Raw genomic sequence first — 25,588 nt, forward strand, 5'->3', positions numbered from 1 at the left:
CCTATGTGCAAGCATTGTGATAATGCATCAGGGAAAATTAAAAAAGAAAGGGACTGAGAGTGAGGATATATTGCTTCAGACCTTACCTCCTGCAGCTGAGCTAGCTAGCCCCACCACTCTGGCAGTTTTGCCAATACATCCACCCCTTCCACCGCCTCCTGTTCATATCCAGCCCCAATTCCCCACACCAGGGCTCAGGAAGTGGTTGGACTGCCTCCACCCCGTTATAGGGATCATCCTGTGTTAGTTCCTGGGGCACAGGAACCTGGTCTGTTATCACCATCTAAGACCCAACAGGGCACCAATTTGGGCCGGGAGCCACTTCTGGGGCAGGGCAGTTTCCCTTATGCCATTATCCAGTTGGGGGGCTAAATGCAGACAGCCAGCCAGCTGGCTTTCTACGGATACATAGTCCTTTCTCCACTGCAAACTTGTTTAATTGGAAAGATCACTACCTTCCTTACAGGGAAGATCCTCTCTGAATGACAGAATCGTTAACTCCTATTTTTGCTACTCACCACCCTTCATGGGCAGACATACACATTGTCATCAATAGGATGCTTACAGGAGGTGAAGGAGAATGGCCCTTGAGAAGGCTGGGGAAGAAGCGTACCAGCTCCACCTAACAGACCCAAATAGTTCACCTGAAGCCCACTTGGCAGTACTCACAGCTGAACCAAATTGCCCCCCCACCCCAATGTGGGAGGAAGTCCTTTATTAGAGCACTACCTTAAGTGCATCTTGGCAGGGCTTTGAAAAGATGAACCAAGCAGAAGCTTTTACACACATAGTACTTAAATTTTGTCAATTTAAGTACTATGTGCTTCGGTGTGTTCCTCTTTGAGTTGGTCCTGTGTGTATCTCTCTGTGCTTCATGGACTTGGTTGATTGTTTCCTTTCCCAAGTTAGGGAAGTTTTCAGTTATTAGCCCTTCAAAACTTTTTTCTGATCCTTTCTCTCTTCTTTTTCTGGGACCCCTATAATGCGAATATTAGTGTGCTTCATATTGTCTCAGAGTTCTCTTAAACTATCCTCATTTCTTTTCATTCTTTTTTTTTTTTCTGTTCTGCATGTGGGAGTAATTTCCACTAATCTGTCTTCTAGCTCACTGATCCATTCTTCTGCCTCATTTAGTCTATCCTTGGCTCCTTCTAACGTGTTATTCATTCCAGTAATTTTATTCTTCAATTTTGTTTGGGTATTCTTTTTATTTTCCAACTCTTTGTTAAAAGCTTTGCTCTGTGCATCTATCCTCCCCTTGAGTTCTCTGAACATCTTCGCCATCATTATTCTAAACTCTTTCTTGGGTAAATTGCCTACTCCTTATGACTTATTTCTTCTTCTGAGATTTTATCTTGTGCTTTGGCTTGCTTGGAAGATATTCCTCTGCCCCCCTCATATTGTTTACTTATTTGTATTTTTAGGTACATTAGTTTTGTTTCTCAGCCTTGGAGAAGTGGCCCTCTGTGGGAGACGTCCTATGTGTCCGAGCAGTACACTCCTCTCTTGTCACCCAAGGGCCAGGGCCCAGCTGGTCTCAGCATAGTCTGGCCTGTGTTTGTGGATTCCTCCCACAGGCTTTGGGACTGTTCTCTTATTTCTGGTATCTGCCCCCCTCATAGATGAGGCTGGACTAAAGGCTTACGCAGGTCTCCTGGCAGGAGGAGCTGGTGCCTGCCCACTGCTGGGTGAAGCTTAATCCTGGCCCTCCGGTGGGTAGGGCCTTGTCTAGAGGCGTTTGTGGCTTAGGGAGTCTGTTGATGGGTGGGGCTGTGTTTGCACCTAGTTGTTGTTTGGCCTGAGGCTTCCCAGCCCTTAAGCCCACAGGCTGTTGGGTGGGCCTTGGTCTTGGTGCTAATGATCCAATCAAGATGTCAGCCTCCAGGAAAGCTCATGTAGATGAACACTCCTGGAATGTCTGCCACCAGCTTTTATGTCTCCTGGGTGAGCCACAGCTGTCCCGTACATTCCCAGGAGAGCTTCCAAAACCAGCAGGCATGCCTGGCCCAGGTTTGTATGCAGTCACTGCATACAAACCCTTGGACCTGGCACATAGGAGATTCTGTGTGCACATCCCAAAAGAATGAAGTCTCTGTTTCCCCCCAGTCCTGTGGGGCTCCTGGAGTTAAGCCCCACTGGCCTTTAAAACCAGATATCATGGGGCCTCCTGCTCCCAGGGACAGAATCCTAGGCTGGGGAGCCTGATGTGGGGCTCAGAACTCTCACTCTGGGGGAGACGCTGACTAAATTATTCTTCAGCTTGTGTACTGCCCCCCCCAGGGGGTAATGGGGCCCCCTTCTACCATCCCGCTCTGGTTCCCTCTGTTTCCAGTTAAAGAACATCTTTTTTGCTACGTTCCAGTCTCCTTTTTTTTGACAGTTTTTTAGCAGTCAGTTGTGGTTTTGTTGTAGTTGTGAGGAAAGGCCAGCTCATGGTCCTACTACTCTGCCGTCTTGACTGGAACCTCCCTATTTATTGTCATTTTAAACCTTGTTTTCCAGTTGATCTCCTATTTCTTCTTTGTTCCTTTCTCTTGTTTGTTTTGTTTTTGTTTGTTTTTCCTTTTGTGGTTTGATGGTTTTACTTTGTATTAGCTTGAGTTCTCTAGTTTTGGGTTTTTGTGAATCTATTGTATTTTTTTAAATTTGTGTTTACCTTAGTTTTTGAGTATGTTAACTTGAAAGTATGTTAACAATTACTATACCTACTTGCATTAGACTGGTAGTCATATAAGCTCAAACACATTCTAAAAAAATTCTACATGTTTCTTACCCCCCCAACCACATTTTGATTTTGATGTCCTATTTACACCTTCATGTTTATCCTTGTGCTGTTCTTTGCAGTTATCATCACTCTCACAATTTCTTTTTCAATCTATGTGCTGGCTTACTTAAGTGATTTAATTTTTCAATTGTGATTTCCTGTTTCCTATAGATTCTTGCCTCGTCTCTATTTAAAGAAAACCTTTTAATATGTCTCTTAGGATAGGTTTAGTATTGCTGTATTATTTTAGTTTTTGCTTGTCTCATCCTATTCTAAATGATAATCTTGCTAAGTATCCTAGATTGCAAATTTTCCCCCTCTCAAGACTTTGAACATACCTTTCCACTCTCTTCTGGCCATGTTTCTGTGGAGAAATAAGCTGATAGCCTTATGGGGGTTCCCTCGTAATTAACTTTTTTCCTCTTCCTGCCCTTAGAATTCTCTTTTAACTTTGGCCATTTTAATTATAATTATGTCTTGGTGTAGGTCTGTTTGGGTTCATCTTGTTTGGGACCCTCTGTGCTTCCTGAATCTGGATATCTGTTTAAGGTTTGGGAATTTTTCAACCATAATTTCTTCAAATACATTTTCGATCCTCTTTTCCCTTTCTTCTCTTTCTGAGATTCCCTATTATGCACTGATTGGCTTGCTTTATATTATCCAATAGCTCTCATATATTGCTTCCATTTTTTTCTGTCTGCTATTCTGATTGGATGATTCCATTATTCTATCCTCCAGATCACTTATTTGTTCGTCTGCTTTATTTTTCGCTATGGATTGCCTTTAGCTCAGATTTCACCTCAACAAACGAGTTTTCTAATTTTAATTGTCTCCTCTTTATATTTTCTACAATGATCTGCATTTCTACCAATAGCCTTTCTAAATTCCTTCAGCATTTTTGTTACTTCCTTTTTGAACTTGGGGATCCAGTAGACTGAAGACGTCTTTCATTGTTTATTCTTTCAGGGGATTTCTCTTGTTCTTTTTAATTGGGAGTAGTTCCTCTGCTTCTTTTTACTTATATTCCTGAGTCTATGGATTTTGGGGAAATAGTTATCTACTGTGACCTTGAAGGGCTATTTTTATGTGGGAATGTAGCCTGTGTAAGTCCACTACTTTTGGTGTGAGGGCTATTTTTAGCTTGGATACCTGACAGATCTCTCCTCAGTGTTTGCTGACCCTTATCCCCTTGCTAGGGAGGATGATGGGTGCTGTGGTGATCAGAGCCTGCACTGGATGTTGCTTGGGGCCACCTCTTTGCTCTGTGGCTGTCATAGCCCTTTGGGGGCAGGGTCTGCTCCCCACTTGTTGGCATAGGAGTCTCTAGACCTGCCTCTGAGCTGTGGTGTGGGGTGAGCAGGACAGGATCAGTTCCACTGGGAGAGGAGTCACTGAGTATTTCTCCACAGGAGCTGTCTGCTAGGATGTGTATGCTGTGGTGTTGCCTATCACTCACTGTGCAAGCTCACAAAGGCCACAATTGCTGCCCTTGGCCCAGCCTCAGCCTTGGGAGTGCAGGCAATGTCCTGATGTCCCTCAGTGCTGTGCTGACAAAGCCCCAGTGCAGATCCCCTGAAATGAGGCTCCTGGATCCGCTGTCGTTGCTCATAGTTGCACACCTGGGCTCACCCTGGGAGCTATGAAATGAGGGCAGACCTGGCCCTGCCTCCCTGTTCACAGGCCCACAGAGCTTGCAGCTGCTGACTCCAGACTGTCCTCGGCCTCATGGGCACCAGTAAATCCACTGGGATGTCCTGCATGTGCTGATCTTACAAAGACACTGACTGTATAAATCCTTTAAAGTCACAAAGCCACTGACAGGGCTCAGGTCTCAGCCCCACTTCCATACGGGCACACGGGGGCAACCGCCGGGGCCTGTACACGTCCAGTGCTCCTAGAGGCAGAGCTGCACCCACAGTGAGCGCGCAGAGAAGGACACTGCTGTGGCGGGGACCCACCCCTCCCCTGGTGCAGATGTTAACGATGGGACTTCTACAGCAGACCCAGGCTGTGTCCTGTGTACACCCCCAGTTGTGGGCTGTGCCACACCCCAGTCCTCTCCCCAAGTCAGTCTCCTGAAGCCTGAGTTTCAGCACCCAGCCACTTCACATACTTCAATGTGCATCTCAGACTGGGGAGTGTAGTGAGGTGGCCAGGACCATCCATACTGCTCTCTCTGTTTTGCTACTGCTGGACAGTTGCTCTGTATCTGCTCCTCTGTGCGTCTGGAGCTCCTTTCTGATTTCCCAGGGTGAGGGAACCTTCCCTCTTTCGCAGCTCCCTCTCATGGGCACATCCTCCCTTGGGGAGTGATGAAAATATTAGGTATCTTGATTGTGGTGGTGGTTTAATAGATGCATAGATCTATCAAAGTTCATTCATCAAATTGTACACCTAAAATATGTATACTTTACTGTACAGAAGTTATACCACAATAAATTTGTTAAAAAAAATGAGGAACAGTAAAAAGGAAAGAGGAGATTTGTTACCAAGACTATTGTCCCAGGATCATACCCTGCCCCTTCCTCAAATAGAAACCAATCACTCTCATCTAAGTTTCAGGACGAAACTGCAAAGAGGGAAAAAAAAAGTACCATTTAGAACCAACTAGACCCAAGATGGCAGAAGATCTGGTTTCCAGTGGACCTTGCGCCTCATGGTACACTCACTGTACTCCATTCGCATGCTAAATGATGCACCCACCAGCAGCATGACAGCTGGTGACTGCCATGACAAAAACTGGAAAAGCCTGCACAAGGACTGGAAAGGAGAGCTGCGTCAGTTCCAGGTCCAAACCAGACCCCTGTTCTGGGATAACTCATGACTATTCCTCCCACACTTTCCAGTTCCCTCCCTTTCACGTCAACCCTCCTACATACTTGGTGTCTCCTCCCAAGTTGGGTTGAGCAGTTGACTTGTCAGCTAGGTTCCCCCGTCTCCACTCTGGCTGTTGAATAAAGCTTGTGCTCTTCCGGTCTCAGCGTGGGCTTCGTTATTGGCTGCGTGATTCTGATGGGAAAAAGAACCTGCCTGGCTGACATAAGGGGTCTCGGCCCGGACTAGGACCCCAGCATGGGTCTGGTCGACCCGTCTGGTAACAATCCCATGAAGTGTAGGGCTCCAGTTGTCAGAACAAATAAAAAGATACTCGGCTGAGTGACTCTCTCACAATGTTGATGTGACACCACTCTTAAGAATATCCAATGAATATTTTATCGATCTTTTTCCCATGTGCACACACACATACAGTATTAGAGGTGATTCTGAAATGAAGGAAAAGGGAAAATTATAGTTCCATTTACCACAAATGCATGTCATCCAACCCAGTGGAAACCCATGTGCTCCAGAACCCACAGAAGGCATGAAACATTCCAGAGAGCGGCACTGTCAGCTCTGGGTATCAGTTTTTTGAATGGTGACCCTAATACGCTTTTCCAGTTCCAGTAGGTTCTGGTAAAACTTTTCAGCAATGTCTTCATCTAGGTCCATCTGGAAAAGAAGCAAAGATAGGGATGAATTGAAAGGAAAAATGAAACAAACAGTATTTAAATGTAAGAAGCCATTTAACGTAGGTAAGACAACCAGGGAGGGGGAGAGTCAGGGGAGGGGCAGTTGGAAAGGGCTGGAGTGGCTGCCCTGTGGGGAAGCCTGAGGACAGGATCCTGAGGACTCGCTAACTCTCAGTCCAAACTCCAGCATTCAACGCGTCTACCTACTTTTCCCTTAAATAGCAAGACTGGAAGAGCTGAGTTTTGCTGTTGCCCCTAACTCCTGTGGACCTAGTAATAGAAGACACCAACCGTCTGTGATGAAAGAAAGGACAAAAGAGAAAAATCAACAGTTTTTAAAAATTCCAACTGCTATCTACCTCCTAATATTCATCTTCTTTAGTAAAAGAGCCCTGATCTTAGCTGAGCTCACCAGCCTCCAGATGAAAAGATGACACCTCCAGCCTTCACTGAAGCTTGTGGGTGACTACGTTCTGGCCAATGAGACATAAGTGGAAGTGTCATGTGGCACCACGCAGGAGTGTCCTCAGAAGGAGTGGGGCACCCCTTCCCCACTTCCATGCTGCTCCCTTGAGCTGTGAGGATGAGGGCCACGCCTTAAGGATGGTGGGTGGTAATAAAAGGAACCTGGGACCCTGACAATTTGCGAAGCTGCCAGACCAGCCAGAGGCTGCCTCTCTTCAACCTGCGTGTGAGAAATGTAAGCTTTTATCTTGTTTAATCCACTATTATCTTACATTCTTCTCTTTTATGTAGAGAATCTCATTTTAACTGATACATTGAATGAAAATGAAAACTTCTCTCAGCCCCTATAAAGTGATAATGTCTTTTCAAATCAACACAGAGCATAAACCCCCAAAACAAAAGCTTTTCCTTTACAGAGGTAAAAAGCTAAACGCTAAAGAAAACTGTACAATATTTTGGACATAACATTTATATTCATTCAATCATGTTAGAGTTTTTTTTCATATTTTAACTGGAAGAGGCATTAGAGATCTCTTTAGTCAACCCAGCCTTTTAACAGAGCAGAAAACTGACTTCCCCAAGTTAATCAAAGGCTGAAACACTTTCTGCAATGTATTTCCATAGATGCTAATCAAATACTTCAGTTTATAAAATTAAACATTTTCTCGCCTTGTAAACAAATCATTCCTTTGAGACCAATAGATAGTAAGTTCAAACAAAGTCTCAGGGCCTGAAAGTAAGCTTATTAGTTTGTGAAAGAGTTCCCAAAGTGTGTTCTTTGGGATGTTGTTAAGTGTTATGTAAAACCCGAAGAGGGAAAAAAAGCCATGCAGTCAAGAACAACTTGGAAACACCGGGATGAAATACACCATGCATATTTCTTAACCATGTCAACTTCTCAAAGCCTTTACTGGGCTAATGTGCACTGTGCACATCTCTGAAAGAGGGGAATACAATTTTCTCAAACTTAGCTGCCTGACAAACTGCTTTTTGCAAATCTTCTCGAGGAACTAGCATCCCATGGAACATACTTTAGAAAACACCGGAGGGTCACAGTTTCATTTTAGTAAGCACACACCACGCGAAGCAGAGAGCATGGTTCCCCTTAGACCTCAAGCTACTGACACAGACAGGATTACTGCCCATTACCTCTAGGACTTTGCTGAGATAACTTACTTGCTTTGATCTAAACCTTTCATGCCAATGCTTCCTCACAGTAAGCTAGGCAGTGAAAAATGAGAGGCTGAAATAAACCTTCCTCATCACAAAAATGCAACAAAATTAATTCTTACAGGGTCAAAATAAACTTTCTCATTTTCTAATATGTAACTATGTTAAAGTTCTTTTTGGAGGATTATACAGAGTCTAAAAAACACAGCACTCATTTTGTTTTCCCCCAGATTCCATCCCCTGCCTCTTCAAAACACTAATCTATTAAAGCTTATCATCGTCAGGAGCAGAACTGAACTCTCAAAGAGAAGCTAACTTCGCTCAGAAAGACATGTTTTATTTCAACCAACTTGCAACACGTTCACTGAGCACCTGTCGTGGGCAAGGCAACATGATAGAAGGGCGGTGCACTCCTCCTCCTCGCAGAGTTTAGACTCAGACAGGGGAGCCGATGGTGAATGAATTCTGTGCAGAACTGGCACAAGAGGTCAAAAAAGCCTAGCACAGAGGCATCTGATCTAATGCAAAAGGTCACAACAGGCTGAGATCTTCAGGATAAAGAGGAGAAATCAATCAGTAGAAAGAAGAAGGGTGAGAGCAGTTTGGGTGGAGAGGAGGTATGGAGAGGCAGGAGAGGGCAGGCAGACGTGAAAACAGACCACCGCGAGCAGAGAGGGAAGACCCGGGGATGAGCAGCTGGGTGGCTGGTGGGGCTGGTCAGGAACCCAGGTTCCTGTCCCTCAGCCTAGCTGCAAACCTCTTCAGCGAAACAGAGGAATCAGATTCACCTTTCTCGACGTCACATAATTGCTTCCAAAACCGTTGGTGGCGCTCAGATATTTCACCAGAGGATTGAGAGACTCGGGCTTTTGGTGGAAAAGCCAGACCTGGAAAGGAAGAGGGTGTCAGTGATTCTTCTCTTCTGCCCGGGGTGAGTGAGGCTGGAAGGGATTCACCATCTGCATTTCATGGTGCCCCCAGTTCTAAAAGTCCTCCTGAATAACATCAGCTAATTGTGATGTCTTCACTAACCACTGCTGTAATTTGAAGGAAGAAAGTAGGGCAGCCTGCTTAAAATTAACAGTAGCCAACGAAAAACTATTTAAAGCAACCCCCCCATATTTTAGCTGTCTCTTCCTTAATCCTCAAATTAAAATCCATGGCACGTGAACTTGAGCTTATTCAGCACGGATACTCACCTCATGCTACAGTAAAGTGTAGGTCGCTGATGTAATGTTTCATTTCATTAACAGATAAGCATGCACATGTACAACATTTCAGAAGACGTACATGGTACAAAGTAAGTCTTCCTCCCTCCCCAGTTTCCCAGCCACCTAGCTGTTCTCTCTGTAAGCAAGCACTCTTGCTGGTATTTTGTGTATTCTTCCAAAGAAAATCTATTTGCTTAAAAATATGTCCATTTGTTTCTTCTATGCAAATAGAAGCAAAATGTACACACTATTTCACACTTTGCATTTTTTCACTTGAGCAGCAGGCCCTGGAGATGTTTTCAAATCAGTATATCAAGAGTTGTTTCCTGCTTTTTCAAAGTGGCGCAGCATTCGATTTCATGGAGGCACCAACATTTATATAATCAGTTTCCAACTGATGGACATTGAGGTTGTTTCCAGTCTTCGCTATGACAAACCTCACTGTGATGAATGATAAATATATCATTCCATGAAACTCTTAGTACATCTATAAGATAAATCCCAAAGATGCAGTTGCTGGGTTAAGGGTATGTGTGTTTATTATTTTGAGCAATCTCGCCAAACAGTCCTTGACAGAGGCTGTATCAACCTACTCCCCCCCAGCAAGGAGAAGATGGCTTACTTCCCTAGACCTCTGACAAAATAGTATCCCATTTTATTAAGCTTTCTAATCTTTGCTAATCAGAGTTGAAAAACAGTTTTTTATTATAGTGTTAATTTAAATTTCTCTTAATATAAGTAAGACTGGACATCTTTTCATATTATGAACACAGTTTAAAAACTCTCTGTTCATGTCCTTTGCCCATTCTAATAAAGTGACAACCTGCTTCTCCCACAGTAACAGAGGAAAGAGAATCTTCACATAAGGAAATGGAGCTGGACTTGGTTGCCACTAATCTTGACTTGCAAAACACACCTTTTCCACGGGAAATCTCGCACTGACCGCCCAGCCACCCCCTTGCTTTGCCTGCCCCTGGCAGTCGTCCACTGCTCCGCTCTCCTCTGGCTGCTGGTGTACCTCGCTCCTACAGAAGTGCTGTCCCCACAAGCATGGTGTCCGGTGCCATGAAAGATACGAACCCCTCAAAGTTCACTCCTAACACCTTAACCCTAGACAGGACTCTGATTATTCAGAGCTTGTTCCCTTTTCTGCTGAGACTGTTTCTAAACCATCCAACTGACAATTTACATCTGTGAAGTGAATGCAAGATTTTGAAACCCTAGTAACATACCAGTGCTTCTGTTCCATTGTCTGGTGTCAAAGTGAAGGCGTTTGCAAAAAAGCGAAGCTGAGAAAGAGAAAACAACAGTCATTTTGTGGCAGTTTAGAGCAGAGTCACCAGAGCATTACTCATTTACATATTAAGACAGACAACCTGCATTTCTTATCATACAGCAGTTTTTTCAGTTTCAAAAATTAAAGAAATCTAAAAAAATAAATGTCACTTAGAATCCATCACTTCAAGTCAACCACTTTTAACATGAAAGTGTATTTCCTTCTCATCTTTCTTCTATGCCTGCCATAATGGACGGGTATTTTTTCCCCAAGCTCTGCAAGGGAGGATCATTTCCTAAAAGCAGAATTTTTTATGTGTGCTAGAGGGACACTGGTCCTACAAGATGCTCAGAATACCAAACAAAGCAAACAAGCAAAAACACAATTCTGTGATCATACGATGCAACATCATACCCTTCTTGGAAATGTTTAATGCACAGGAGTTTCCCAAAATTATATAATCATAGAACTCTTGAGACCTGTGGTGCGTGATCAAAGAGACATTCCCTTAAAGAAATGCGGACACTCATATGGTGTTGCAGTGGGAATATCAGGTAGTATGAAGCAAAGGTCACTTATTAAGAAACTTCAAAACCTTTGAGCGAAATGGAATTCTGCCACCTTCAGGTTTCTTAAATTTTTAAAAATCATTTCCCAACCCTTAAACACGTCTTTTCGGTGCCAACTAGAACTGAAGTCAACCAAGAAAAGAAGTACTCATCACTTACCAGCCATATGATTGGCATGATCAGTGTCCATATTAAGGGAGGTAGAATCCCATACGTTATGTTGGTTAGCATCGTACCTGGACACACCACACTGGAATACAGACCCTGGGAGCACAGAGAGGGGCAGCAATCGATTTTAATTCAACATACATTGACTGAGTCCAGCTATATGCTAGTTAATAAAAAAAGATACACGAATGAGCCAGGGAGCCAGGGTATCAAGGATTTATGCTCTAGGCTGTCCTCGAAGCTGTGTGGTCCATTTCCATTTAAGAATCACGTACTGAGAACTCACTATGAGAGGCACTCAGGCTGCAAAAAATAGCAAGATGAAGTCTCTAGTTTCAAGAAACTTACAGCACAGAGAATAACCAGGCTTGAAGCTGGATGAGAAAAGTAGAACCTGGCTACCTGAGCTTTCCATGTTACTGGCTTAAATGAAGAGCAGTTGGCCAATCATAATAAGCAGTGGAGATAAAAAAAAAAAAAAGACACACCCAGTACAGTCTTTGCCTTCACAAAATTTCTTATCTGGAAAATAACCTCATGTGTGTCTCTGTTTCCCTGCAGGTGCGTAAGACGCATCTCTCTAGCATGAGGTGGGAGCTGCCAGATCAGAGAGGAGCGGGGGGCCATGTGGTTCCACAAAGATCCCCTCCAACTGCTCTAAAACAGGTGCTTAGCCTAGGACTCTTCATTGTAGGAAGATCTGCTTGTAAAGAGAGCTCCAGTTAACACGGAGCACGTATGAATAACAGAAAGGGCCCTGGGCGGTCTCCAGTAATGCTCGGGGCACTGCGATTTATTTTACTAGCTTAACTGGTCTCATTTTTACTACATTTTACCTTATTTTGACATTGACTATTTTAACTCATATTTTTGTTGCTTTCAATCTTATTTTTTTTTCTTTTAAAAGAAGAATAGAAAGTGCCAGTGTAATACAGACAGTTCAGTGCACAGAGAGCACCCCGAGCATCTGACGCTGGAAGCTCTTCATCCTTCACTCAGTGTCTCCGGGGCCTGGCGGTACCTGATGCAGACAGTCCAGCCCCCGAGAGTCCCCCTGATTCACCAACAGTCCTCTGAAAAGAGTCAGGAGCCCCAGAGATAAAATAATTCTCCCCAAGAGAGTAACATATTTTGCCCCTAAGACAGACTAAGGAAAAGTTTTTTCTGGGAACTAGCCAGCAACAGTTATAGCATATTCAGCTCTAAATGATGACGTCTGTGAACTAAAATCCAGGGTTTGCAACACCTATGACTTTCTGACATTGAGCAACTAAAACAAGCAGGGAGGCTGTCTTATCCAGGATTACAGCTCTTCCACAGATGTAATCATATGCAATGAGTGTGAGCACTCTAAGTATTTCCATGAGATTTGTGTGAGGGGTCATTCATGGATGATGGTTAAACTCTATCAGGTAGCCGATGTGGACCAGACTAACTACCTTCCTAGTAAACAAGGCTTCAAAGGGATGTAGTTCTTTCTTATCTACTTCTCTCTTCAAGGAGGAAAAATCATGGGCTCCAAAGCCAATCACACAGATTTTAGGAGGCAGCAGCATTCACTAAATCTCCCTTTTTTGTAAAAGGTAAAATCCCAAAACTTACTTGACAATTGAGACAAGTAAAATCCCAGAGCTTTATATGAAAAAAGAAGCTCATGCACTCTGACCTTACCCCTAACAGGAAGTTTTTCCAGAGGACAAGCAGTTGTGTTAAGTTTTTAAACATCTCAAGAAACCTCAGACGGAAACTCACAATTGGACCAACACACTGAGCTCAAGTAATAATAATGACAACAACAATGGCCAGCACACAGACACACGTAAGGACACGCACACACATGCCCACAGACACCTACACCCATGCGCACATACCACGTATTCAATCACATTCATGCACATGTACACACACCCACCAAACCCACACATGTGCACATACATAGCACACCCCCCACCCACCTGCACCCACAGGTGTGCACACACACGCACACACACACACATGCACATTCTGAGCACGAAGCACTGCTGGGACCACCACATACCAGTCCCCTCAAGCATCCCTTCCAACAAATCTACAAGGCAGGCACGATCATCATCCCTGTTTTTCAGAGGAGGAAACTGAAGCACAGGGAAATTAAATAACTTGTCCAAGCTTACAAAGCTGGAGGCAGGGCCTGGATTCTAGAGAATACGCTCTCAGAGTCTACTTTTACCCCACCCTCTTCACTAAGAGGCATGATTCTAAGAGTTAGATCTCAGAACCAGAATTCCATCTGATAAAGGTCCCCATTCCAGAATAAACTAGGTCGAGACCATTACATAAGATTTAGATGGCTGTAGCTAATGCACGATCAAAGAAGGTCCCTTAAGGGCAGATAGCTTCTTCATGGTCTTTTTACTTTTCCTGCCTCCTCGATTCTACGCCTGGCCCAATTCCCTAAACATGGTAAGTCTTTTGCAAATATTAGCAGAATTAAATTTCTCCAAGGTTCTACCCTCAAACAACACAGGCAAAGCAAACAAAGGAAAATGCCCATGGGAAAGACTGGAGATTTCCAGTTAAGATTTTAGACCCAGGGCAAGAGAGACCTACAAAGAAGCAGTTAAGTTCCAGACCACAGAGGCCACAAGGAGCCAGCGTGACCGACAAGGGCTGCCTTCTCCGAAGGAACACCGTCTAAACCCGGGGTCCTCTCGGAGACAAAGCCCTCCAGTCTCACCAAAGACCACCACTGCCCAGAAGGCTTTCTAACTGCTGGTTGTGCTGTGACATCCAGTGTGACAAACACTGGGCGGCAGCATGGGGTAGTGGGACAAGTCCAAGCTATAAAGTCAGACAGCCTTGGGCTCAACTCTCCGTGCTGCTGTTTATGGGTATTGTGTAACTTCTGGGTAAATGACTTACTGGCCCCAGACTTTAGTGTCCTCATGTGAAAATGGGAATACTGAGACCAACTTCACTGTGATGGGAAAGGTGTCACATGACACACACAGATGAAAAGTACAGCACCTAAAACATAGCAAGTCACTATGTTTTAATTAACATAGTGGCTTAATTAACATAGTGGCTTAACAGTGGCTGTTGGTACTGTTCGTAGTGTTAACCTAAATTATAGCTCTTGGAGAGCTACAGAATAGGGAATGAACCCCCCATATACTTTTTTTTAATTGAAGTACAGTCAGTTACAATGTGTCCGTTTCTGGTGTACAGCACAACATCCCAGTCATGCATATACATACATATATTTGTTTTCATATTCTTTTTCATTAAAGGTTATTACAAGACATTGAATATAGTTCCCTGTGCTATACAGAAGAAAAATTTTTTAATCTATTTTTATTTATAGTAGCTAACATTTGCAAATCTCAAACTCCCAAATTTATCCCTTCCCAACCCCCTTTCTCCTGGAAAAGAAGACATCAAAATCATTAAAGGTGGGAGAGGGGAGCAAGAAAATATAGATTTTTTTTCCTTTTTTTCATTCTTTTTAGGATGTTTTCGAGCTTATATGACTATCAGTTTAAAGCAAACAGATGTAGTAATGGGTTAATATATTTGAAAAACAGGGTAACCACAAATCAAAACACAAAACAGAGCCACAAAAACAAAAAAGAAACCAAGATAATACAAAAGAAAATAATCAAACCACAAAAAGAAAAAGAAAGGAACAAAGAGGAAATACCAAATCAAGTGGAAAACTAAGTTCAAAATGGCAATAAAACCACATCTTTCAATAATTATCGTAAATGTCAAAGGACTAAATGCCATATACCTTTCAAAGGTCAGGAGCGAATTATCTCTGCCCTAAAACTTTCATTTGCAACAACTATCAATCTTAGTCATGTCTTATCTTGTCCTCACAGCAATACTGCTCAAGACACAATATGCCACCTTCTAAATTGCAACAGTTATTAGAAAGCCGGCCATCTTACTAGGAAGTCAACTGTAGTAGTGAAACCCTTGCCCTGCCATTCCCACATCCCTGAGCCAGGCCTCACCTGCTGGTTGAATTTCCTGTTCAAAGCCACGCTCAGAAGGTCAATAGCATATTTGGAAGAGCTGTAGGGCTCCTGGCCCCTGCTGTGCTGGATGTCTTCAAGGCTGAAATTCGACTTCTTCGCATTGCGAGATGAGGTCCAGATGAGCCGAGATGGACGGTCACTGTGACACAGGAGAGATTCCAGCTCCTGAAGCTGAATGAGGAGAAAAAAGAAACAGAAATGTACCCAATTATACCGGGGGCATAAAGATAACCATTTTGAAACCACTATGAGTGTACACTGGAGTGTGCCATTGTTAAGAGTGGGACACGACAGATACGCTAGAGAAGGAGGCTAGACTGACCCACACGGTGATGGGTTAGAGTTAGACACATTTACCTTAATAGAGACACAGGTGGTTACACGTAAAATATTTAGATATTTATGCATAAATAGGTCAGTGTGCACATGTGAGTGTCCTTGCTCTGTTAACTGAGAGGGCCTAGAAGCAAATGCTATCTCAACAGCACTGTGCACCCAGATCTCAGTTTCTAATACCCTTCTCCAATAAAAGGAAACAGAGAAATGGCTGCATCTGAGACTGGGGCAGGAAATACACAAATGAGCCTGAAACACCTCGGGCTGCCAGAAAGGACGTGATCAAAACAGAAAGTCATACTGAGGAGGGTATGTCAGAGATATACAGGTGCCAACTGCAAGAGATCCCATTGGCCCAACCTAAAATAACTTGAGCAAGAAAATAAAGTAGTATTTATAGTTCAAAGTAGAAAAAACATATCCATGAGTCCATACAGATATAACAAACTATTTTTTTTCAGCTATATTGAGGTATAATTGACCAATACATAAATGATTGAGCAATGAATTCAATGCAGAAGAGACGAATCTCCCTTGCAGAAGAATTCCAAATAATTTATGTAGCTACTCCACCCTTAAGGAGGTCAAGCACAACCCCTGAGATGTGGGCTACATGTGGAAGACATAGTAACTGTCTTCCAAAAGAGTCCAGAATGGAAAGGGGGAACGAAAACCTTAACAATGGAAAAGACCTGACAAATGCTACCTCGAGTCAGGGGAGCAAAGATAGCACCAACACTGGTAAGTCCTACTGATGGCGTACACTCTTGACATGATGCGTTGAGAATGGAACGTGACCTCTGTGGTCTTCCTCCCCAAAACACAGCTCTAACTCAACTCTAACCATGCGAAACACAGACCAAGCCCGATCGAGGGGCCGTCTACAAAATACCTGAGCACTCATCCCAAAACTGTCAAGGTCACCAAAAACAAGGCAAGTGTGAGAAACTGTCACAACCGAGAAGAGCCTGAGGAGATCTGACTGCTGACTGTAAGGTGGTTCCCTAGACGGGATGCTGGAACTGGAAAAGGACGTTAGAAAAACTGAAGAAGTGTGAATAAAGTATGGGCTTTCGTCAATAGTAATGTCTCAGCTCTTTCATATCTGGAGATATAACCGAGAATTAAAACCTAAAGCAAACACACACGAGTTCCTGACCACCCTAACAACCTAGATGTGGACATAACCACTGGGACCTAGTTTGATTTATAGTCAGTTATTGGTAAGATGGTGCTGAGTGTGCTAATGTTTGGAAGGCATAAAACAAATCTAATTGTAATTGGGAGATAGTGCATTATCCAATAGAAAAATAAAGTAAACTTTTCATTTAAAAAAAGATAGTAATGTATCAATATTGATTCACTAATTGTGACATATATACCACACTGATGTTAGACGTTAATAACAGAGGAAACGTGGCAGCATATGCAGCAACTCTATTTGCTAATAATTCTGCAAATCTAAAACTACCCTAAAAGTTTATTAAAGAAAAACCTAGGAAAGCTTCCAGATGTGCAATGAACATTTACATCAAATGCAATCAAGAGAACTCATGAACATGAGACTGCATCAGTTACCTGGTTCCATGAGTGTAATGCCACGTTGCGCCTGGAACTTTACAGAAATTATCTCTACCCTTTTAACAGCCCTAAAAGTTTGGTCATTTTACATATCATCAAACTGGTGGTGGACCCATTTAGGTAATGCATTTACACCTGGACCTAGAACCTAAGTCTGTTTTCCATAAAAAGTGGGTAAGATTCCGAAAACTTAATTTGAAGACAGTGGAAGGCATCATATGCCTTCCTATTATTTTATTTGATAAATCAATCCCCAAATCCCTGCTGACATGTCTCCCTACAGAAGGATACACAAGGGCCAGTCATGTCACCAGGACACCTGTGATAGCCGTGCCTACAGCCTCAGCTCTCCTCTGCCATTCCCCCAACCCAGTTTACCCAACTATATTTTCTTAACAACTACAATCTGTCAGTAGTAACAATTAACTTCTCCTCGATCATTGCCAATTAATTTAATAATTCAAGAAGAGGGCAAAGAAAGAGGAGAGTATTATAAAAAAACAAAGGAAATATTAGATAATGGATCTCTGCAGAGTTATAAAACATGACCAGGTAAGAATTCAATCCCATCCTGACTATATTTTAACTGACTTTTGTCAATGAAAAGGTAATACCACATTTTTTTTAAGTGCTAAAGGATAAAAATAAAACACATATCTCCCACTCGTCCTTGACATCCTAGCACCCCAGTTCATAAAAGGCAACCACTGTTCCCAATTTCATTTGTATCATTCTAGAAATAGTATATACATGTATGTGCAAAATGTAAAGATACGAATTTTTCTGTTTGTTTATACAAATGAGATCACACTATACGTATTACAACCTGCTATTTCTTCAACAATAAATAGTGGAGGCTGTCCCATGTAGATGCAAAATATTTACCTCATTTATTTTAATGGTTTCACAATATTTCAGTGTTTATGTATATCTTAAATTACTATAAATATAGGCTAGTCCTCAAGGAGATCCAATTCTGAGGGGAAAGTAGGCTTAAGGGGAGAAAAAGTGATTGTGAATATGAAAGTGTCAGAGAGACAGGTTCTCTGCCCACAAACCCAGCATCAGAAGGAGTTCGTCCCACACCAAGGAATTATAAGCAACTGGCAGCAGAGTTGGGCATTACTTAATCTAGAAGTTAAAGCTGTGCTATGAGATTAAATCTGAGGCAAGAGCACAGAACCACCCAGACAATCTGCCCATCCCTGGCTTAGCTTTCTAGGTATGTCTGGAATTGCAATACCCAAGTCTGGATGCTTAAAAAAAATCACAAATCAAGATAATAAAAGATTAACTATGAAGTATTGTGTATTCATGCCTATGACCCCGTCCTATCTGACGCCAAGCCCGGTTTCAGAGACTACTGAGAACAGGACTGGGGCACTTTCGCAATTCTGGACCTTGTTTCTGAAGCTGCGTGTGTGTCTATTTCTTAATTTCTCTCCATTCTCTAAAGTTGATGTCAAAAGAAAAAAGTGTATCCATAGGCTGCTTTAGGGAAGCAATGTTTTCAAAGAGTACTGCGATCATTCTATTTAAACACTCAAAGATTTAACGCTAGCCATAAACTAATGAGCGTAACGAAGTAGCACGGTGATGTATCTGTGCAAGGGTTTAGGATCATAGCTCTCAGTGTTGACTTATTAACCCCAAAGCCCTCTTACCAGGATGAAGTGGCCAAAGACATTGGTTTCAAACACCTCCTGGAGCCCATCGGCGGTGATCTTATCATTCTGGGTCAGCAGTCCTTCAGCTGTGGAGAACATATGAATCACCTTTCTGAAACAGAAGACAATTGCATGACTTTTTAAAGCTTCTTTAACTGAAGATACGAAAGAAACACCCCTTCCTCCTCTTCCCCACCCCCAAACTACATTTTTTCTTGATTCTGTAATAACAGAAATAAAAATACTTACTTCTCAGACTGGGTTATTGTGAGTATTGAGTCGGATTTTAAAATGCTGCCTTACCCCCAATTCACAGAAGGACTCACATACTTACAGCTCATACCACCAATAGGAACTTCAGCCTCTCCAAAACCTGCCAAAAACTCCCTTCACCGCTTTCCAAATCAGGTTACAAGTAAACTTCCCTGGGGGGTTAATGGCTATGCCAAGAAGAAAAAGTCTTCCCTGGCACAAACGGATGTTTAACTGCTGAACAAAGTTGAACAGGGCTGTTTTATTATTGAGAATTCTTGAGGCATTGAACATACCAATACGGTGATTTGTTGCAAGATCAATGTAGCAGGTCAAGACTAGTGTGGGAGTTTGTGTGTGGAAGTGTGTGTGTTTAAGGGCAGAGAGGTAAAACAGAAGTAGCAGTCTAGGAAGCAGTAAAAGAATACCTATTTATGAATATGTATACTGGGTCATAAAATAAGATGTTTCCTTACCGTAGGTTGCGGTTAAACATCTTTGGAAGCCACTATACCAATGCGTATGGAGAATGTCCCAGGAAGGTATTTAGTTCTGTGCGTTTTCCCAGCCCACTGGTGAAAACACCTGGCAAACGGCAGGGAATTGCTTCTAAAGTCACCTTCCTGGGTACGAGAGTCTCACTGACGACGCTGCCTAGTTCTGAAATGCTCTTGCTAATCGGCACATTCAGACAGCCCCTTGGCACATGCTGGGGCCCAGGACACCATGAGACCCAGCGCGTGCGGCGCAAAAGATGAATGCTTTTCTTTCATCTCGTGGCTGCAACACTTCCTTCCTGTCTTCAGTCTTCTCAACACCCCTTCATCCCCTCCACTTAACATACTGAGGGCAGAACAAGGCAGAAAAATAAACACCTTTCTTCCAATCAGTCCATCTTCAAGATGGAAATTACCTTGAAAAGAGGCCACGGAAAAGTGCCTTGATGTTTAGGCGTGGGTTGGGCATGATCCCAGCATTTAGATATACATAGTCTAATCTCTGAAACCTGTAAGGGAAAACCAATAAAAGACTGTTAGTTATCCCTGAAGTGACTAGGATGAAGAAGGCCTATGCAGGACAGAAAGTACTTTCTGAACCAAAAAGCTGGCCACAGCACGTGAAAGCATCAGTGTTACTTTCTCAACAGTCCTTCTTTAGCCGTGGTAAACATCTGAATATTCTTTCTTAGATGGTGGCTTCAAACAGAATCTGGACAGCTATAAAGGGCTTTGGAGTCAAATCCTCTCTGATCAACTCCTTCCAGCTTAGTCCTCCCAAGAAGGCACTGTGGTAACTTTCTGTCCACTGAACCCACTCTCCTGGTCTTAGAAAGGTTTTGGGTTTTTGTTTTGTTTTGTTTTGTTTTTAGATTACCACCTTCCCTCAGTGACAAGCAAAATTTATATAATATTGATATTCACCTTATCTAATCCATGAATGCTAGAATCTGAATGCCAAGATATCTTTTAAATTTTTTACCATGTGCTTTTATTTATTTATTTATTTATTAATTTAGGGGGGTAAGCAAAGTTTATTCTAGGAAAAGTAACTCATTGAGAGATAAAACTGTTTTAAAATTTACGTATATGCACTGTTCATTCTTTCTATGAACAGTTTAGAGCTTTAGCTTTTTACACTTACATGGTTATCAAAGGAATAAAGCCAACCACAAAATACAAATCAACAGATATCTGCTAAAGCATCTGATCCATGTGGAAACCTTTCCTTGTTCATGGCCACACTCTGTGTGCTAAAATGATGAAAGCTCACAAGAATACAACAAGTTTTAGAAGCTGAATAGGGATAAGATACTCGGGACAGGCTCGCTCCAGGAGATTTGCCATGGAGAGAACTTATGTAAGTGTATCCCTTTTGAACTGGGTTCAAGACAAGTAGTGCCTGCCTGCTCTTATAATACAGACACCATGAATATTCAAAACATCTCCTAGAATTCTATACACCACACATCCCCATGTTCTCTGTATAGCCCAGGACAATATGGGCCACAGCTTCTAAAGCTGGCAGCTTAGAATCATAGTGGTTACCAATACAGATCACACAGACTTCTTGATCATCCTATAAGTAATCAACGACCACGTGACTAATTATAAACTGTCAGGTTATCCATGCAAGTGCCACGAAAACAGCGCAGGTCCGTCGTTGTTAGTTGTTCCATTATCTAATCTGCCAATTTTTATCTAAGTATATTAACACCTTTGGCTGGGAATGGAGAGGAAATGTTTAGCAAACAGTGCAAATTGCAAATTTCCAAATTAAGGTCTGGTCGCAGTAAAATGGCATACATATTGCTCTCAAAGCTTAAATGATTGACACAATTCCTCTATTCTGGATATAACAGAACCACTATTTCTTATTCGTTTCCATCAGCATGTAGCTCATAGAAGGGAGGATCACAGGTGGAAAGACGAGGTGTCAGGAATGGTGCTGCTTTAGCCAGTTGGAAAGGCTCCTTCTCAAGTTTTCTTCAGCTCTAACTTTAGGTCTATAATTGAACGTATTTGGACCATTAAATGCAGAAGATCTTTCATATAAGCAAGCGATCTATCTGAACACTGACACATTCCCAAATTTGTGAATATTACTACAACCACCATTTCCTGAATTTGAATAATACCACCATCTCAAAGAGAGCTGTTTTGAAGACTAAATAAATACATCAAAGCTGCACTTAAATGCCGACAGGCAGCTCCCTTCTCCCCCACAGCCTCACTACCTTAAATTTTGGCTAAATTACTAAATATCTTGCTAAATACTAAATTACTAAAACTGTGATAACTAACTATCTTGAACCTTTGAAGGCAATGGAGAATAGTCAATACTATGAATGATACCACTTTAAATCTCAAGAGGTAACTACTGAAATGGGCTATTATGAACTGAGGATAAAGGTTCTTTTGTGCTAAATAAGGAAATATAATTAAATTTATACAAAACAGATGAGAGAGCCAATTGGCTGAGAAGGTTTGGGAAAGCCTGCAAACATTACCTGAAACTCCTAACCTCTCTCCTGACTTGAAGGGTTTTAACCCAATAGGGACAATAACTACAGTTTCACAGATCTGGAGACAAGTTAGGGAAGAGTAAGAGATGTGGAACCTAGAAAAGCTGTTTTTAGGAAGATAATGTGGCAGAACATTCTAGAAGCTCAGCAGTAGAGAGAGAAACCACATTTACAAAGGGCTAAGGGTGCAGGGAGACAAACGAATAAAGAAAACAAGTTTTGCTTTGTAACATGTGCATCTGGACCAGGATACTGCCAATGGCTATCAATAAATACAAAAAATCTGCCAACTATTATTCTTCAGCCAATGCTTTTTCCAAGAAGGCCTTTCCCGTTTGTATTGAACTTCATTTTGTTGGCCAAGGAAATAAAGCAGTTCTTGCTTCTTAAGGGCCTCAACTACAAAAATTTAATTAATAACTTATTAATTAAATTATTAATTAAATTAATTATTCCAGATAGTGCTAGGGCTCAGCATGGACTAGTGCAGGGTTTCTGACTTTTTGATTATAAATTCCTCTTAGAATTAAAAAAAATACTCTCTCTCTCCAGAAAAATGTATTGTGCACCTGTATGTAATTTATTGTACACTTTCTGAGCAGTTATACATCCAAGGATTCTATTCCTCCATATACTAAATATTTATCAGATGATTATTACATGCCAATTACTGTCCGGGGATAAATAAATGTTTAGTGGCCTGGGGAATTTTCTTGTTAGTACTTGCCCTACCTACTTAATGAAATTCTTAGTGAAGGAAAGATGCAAACAATACATTCAAACATCAAAGGAGTTACACTAACGGAAGGCATCACAACTGACCACATGTCAAAAGGAACTCAAATTAATCTTCATGGAACAACCATGACTATGGCTGAGAATGAAAACGTAGTATTGAGACATAATGAGTTATTGCATACAGATTTCCTCAGTGTATCTTCTTAACACTTCACCTAGCCCTTTTTAGATTTTCCTATCTCTTCTTATTTTATTAGCTCTTGTGTTGCACAAACACATGAGAGAAAACTTGTCAACAAGAGGCATACCTTTGCTTGAGCTCCTTGGAGGCCCGGAACACCGACGGCAGGCTGCTGACATCCACCTGCACGATGCTGACCTCAGCGGTGGGGTGGGAGGCCAGCAGAGCATCACGGACAGCTTCCGCTTTGCTTAGGTTCCTGCACGCCAAGCACAGGTGAAGCTCATCGTCTTCCTTCAGTAACCGCCTGCAGAGGGCTAGGCCAACGCCACTGGAAGGGCAATTCAGAGACAGAATATGCATTAACTGGTGCCAAAGAGAGGCATTTCTCTCCGGTTCAGAAGTCTGATTTTGTCCACTTGAGTGCTAATCAGGAGCCCAGGTGGACAGAAAGGACTCAAAAAATTATGTAGAGAAGGGGGGAACCCCCCCAACTCTAATCACTTGCTCAGGATGCTGACCAGCTTGTGTTTCTCTCATTCTGCAATAGCTTGATGATGCAAATAACTGGACTGCAAATGAAAGTTGTCCTTTAGCATTTCTTTTAAGACAGAGCTTATCCTACCAGTGGTTTTCATTCTACACTGATTATGACACTCATGAAAATGATTCAATACATCACCAGCAAACGTTGAAAAGATCATCTTGTTAGCGGTTTCGTGTGTGCATGTTTTACTTTATCATCTAGATTTCTCAAGGGCAAGGGGTCTAACTGGTATCAGTGCCACTATCAGAAGCACCAGAAATTCCTGATAAGAAATGGATGAATCTTTCAGGAAGCGGTATAAGTAACTGGCAGGAGGTACGAGTCCCTCTTAACTACTATGACTGAATAACCAACAGGAAGAGAAAGAACTCAACATGATTAAGTAGAAGATAGGAAGAGGAAATATAGGATGGGTACCAGGATAAGAGAAGAAGGATGAATACATGTGTCAAGGACAAATGACAAGAAAAAGCAGTGTGATGGGGACAGCAGTCAGATCAGGTTGGGTAATAGCAATGAATCCCTGGGAAAATGGGTTTTCTCCCAAGACTTAAACTGATTCCAGGCAGAGTCAGAACCCCCAAAAGAGCCTAGCACCATCACTAACCTGTTGGCCCTGCTCACAGAACATCAAATATATTAGTTTCTTCATCCCCACTTGAGAATGGGCCTTTAATATAAATATACAATTGCACATATGACAATATATGTAAAAGAAACAAACACATAAAATCAATTCTGACTTGTTTAAGCAACTTCAACATAGATAGCACCATACCAGTTGCTAAAGTCACTCAGGAGAGGACACACTAACATTCTGCCCATCACAGACACCTATCAAGTTTGGCTTAGTTAACATGGACAGGGCTAGATAACTGCAAAGTGAACTTATTTCAAATGCCCTTTAACATATCCTCAGCCTTAACCCGCCCCCCACCCCCCATCTCCAAATGCAACAATTAGAAAAATGGTTTTGTTAAACCCTCCACACATTCTTCACGGAATTGCAAATGAGAAGTAAAACAGGCAACAGAAGAGGCTGAATCCAAATGCGCAAGCCTGGAGTAATTACCCACTTGTAGTAATGGTTACTTGCACACCCTCCTTACAGTGCCTTAACAGGAAAAAGTCACTTTTCCCCGAGTTTCTGAAGAGTGTATACTAGGTGTCTCGCACTGTGTTACATGGAACGAGATTCCCCCCCCACCACCCCGTTCTAATGCTCATGAAGGTTGAAATTTATCTGAGGGCGGAAGTCCCGCATAGATAAATTAGCTGGAGTAGAAGATATGGCCACGTGGTCACGACTAAACTGCCAGGCACTGACTGTGAAAAGTGACGAGACAGTCACGGAAGCGGCCGAGGTCTGCGTGGGAAGCGCCCTTTTCCTAGGTATGAGAGGTTCATCTGAGACCTCATCTCTTGGTGGCGCTCGAGTTTTTCTTTCCGCTGTCATGGTTAATTCAAAACACCAGTTACTGAGCACCTCAAGGGGCCGGCACGCCCCGTACCTCGCGCAGTGGGGAACCCAGGGAAGAGCGGAACGGGGTCTCGGCCCGAGTCCCCACGGAGGCAAGCTCGGGACAGGAGCTCCTGGGATCTGTCGGTGGCGGGTCGTCCTGGCCCTTTTCTTGCCGCTCCCTCGGATCCCCCGGCCCTGGGACGGCGAAGGAGGCCTCACCTGCTAGCCCCGGTGATCAAAACCACTTTCCGCATCGTCGTGCACTCAGACGCCACGCACACGGCCACCTGGCACAGCGGCTCCTAAGGACTTTGACAGGTGACCTCGCCCCGACCACGCCCACGCCCACGCCCCTCAGCCCGTCAATCAGGGTCCGGCGAGGCCCCACCGACCCTTGCGTCATCGATTCCGCTCTGGGCCCCTCCTCCAACGCAGCCAAAGGTCCCAGGAGCAGGGGGCGGAGATGGAGTGAGATAGGCCGAGGGGCGGAGCCGCGTGTCGCGCAAGGCCCGAGCCAATCCGGGCTCTCCCCGCCCCTGGGCGGTGCAGGTGTCCCGCCCACGCCCCGCCCCGCTTCGGTGACGCCGGGCGGCGGTCGTGGTGGGGGTGTCCTCCCAGCCGAGCGCTCGGCTCCGGGTTTCGTGGCACCCT

At 43.1% G+C, this 25,588-nt stretch overlaps 1 protein-coding gene across 1 annotated transcript; it reads right to left on the reverse strand.

The window, feature by feature from the left end:
- Positions 1-5,227: 5,227 nt before the first annotated feature.
- HSD17B7 (hydroxysteroid 17-beta dehydrogenase 7) lies at positions 5,228-25,349 on the reverse strand. The gene is made up of 9 exons (XM_072946221.1): positions 25,157-25,349; positions 23,056-23,259; positions 19,901-19,993; positions 18,733-18,847; positions 15,128-15,322; positions 11,124-11,228; positions 10,352-10,408; positions 8,697-8,795; positions 5,228-6,253 (listed from the first exon to the last, which is right to left on the reverse strand). The coding sequence occupies exons 1-9, from the start codon at positions 25,189-25,191 to the stop codon at positions 6,152-6,154; spliced, it is 1,005 nt and encodes a 334-aa protein (XP_072802322.1). The 5' UTR covers positions 25,192-25,349; the 3' UTR covers positions 5,228-6,151.
- Positions 25,350-25,588: the final 239 nt, after the last annotated feature.

The sequence above is a fragment of the Vicugna pacos genome, chromosome 21 (genome assembly GCF_048564905.1).
Source record: "Vicugna pacos chromosome 21, VicPac4, whole genome shotgun sequence".
NCBI lineage: Eukaryota > Metazoa > Chordata > Mammalia > Artiodactyla > Camelidae > Vicugna > Vicugna pacos.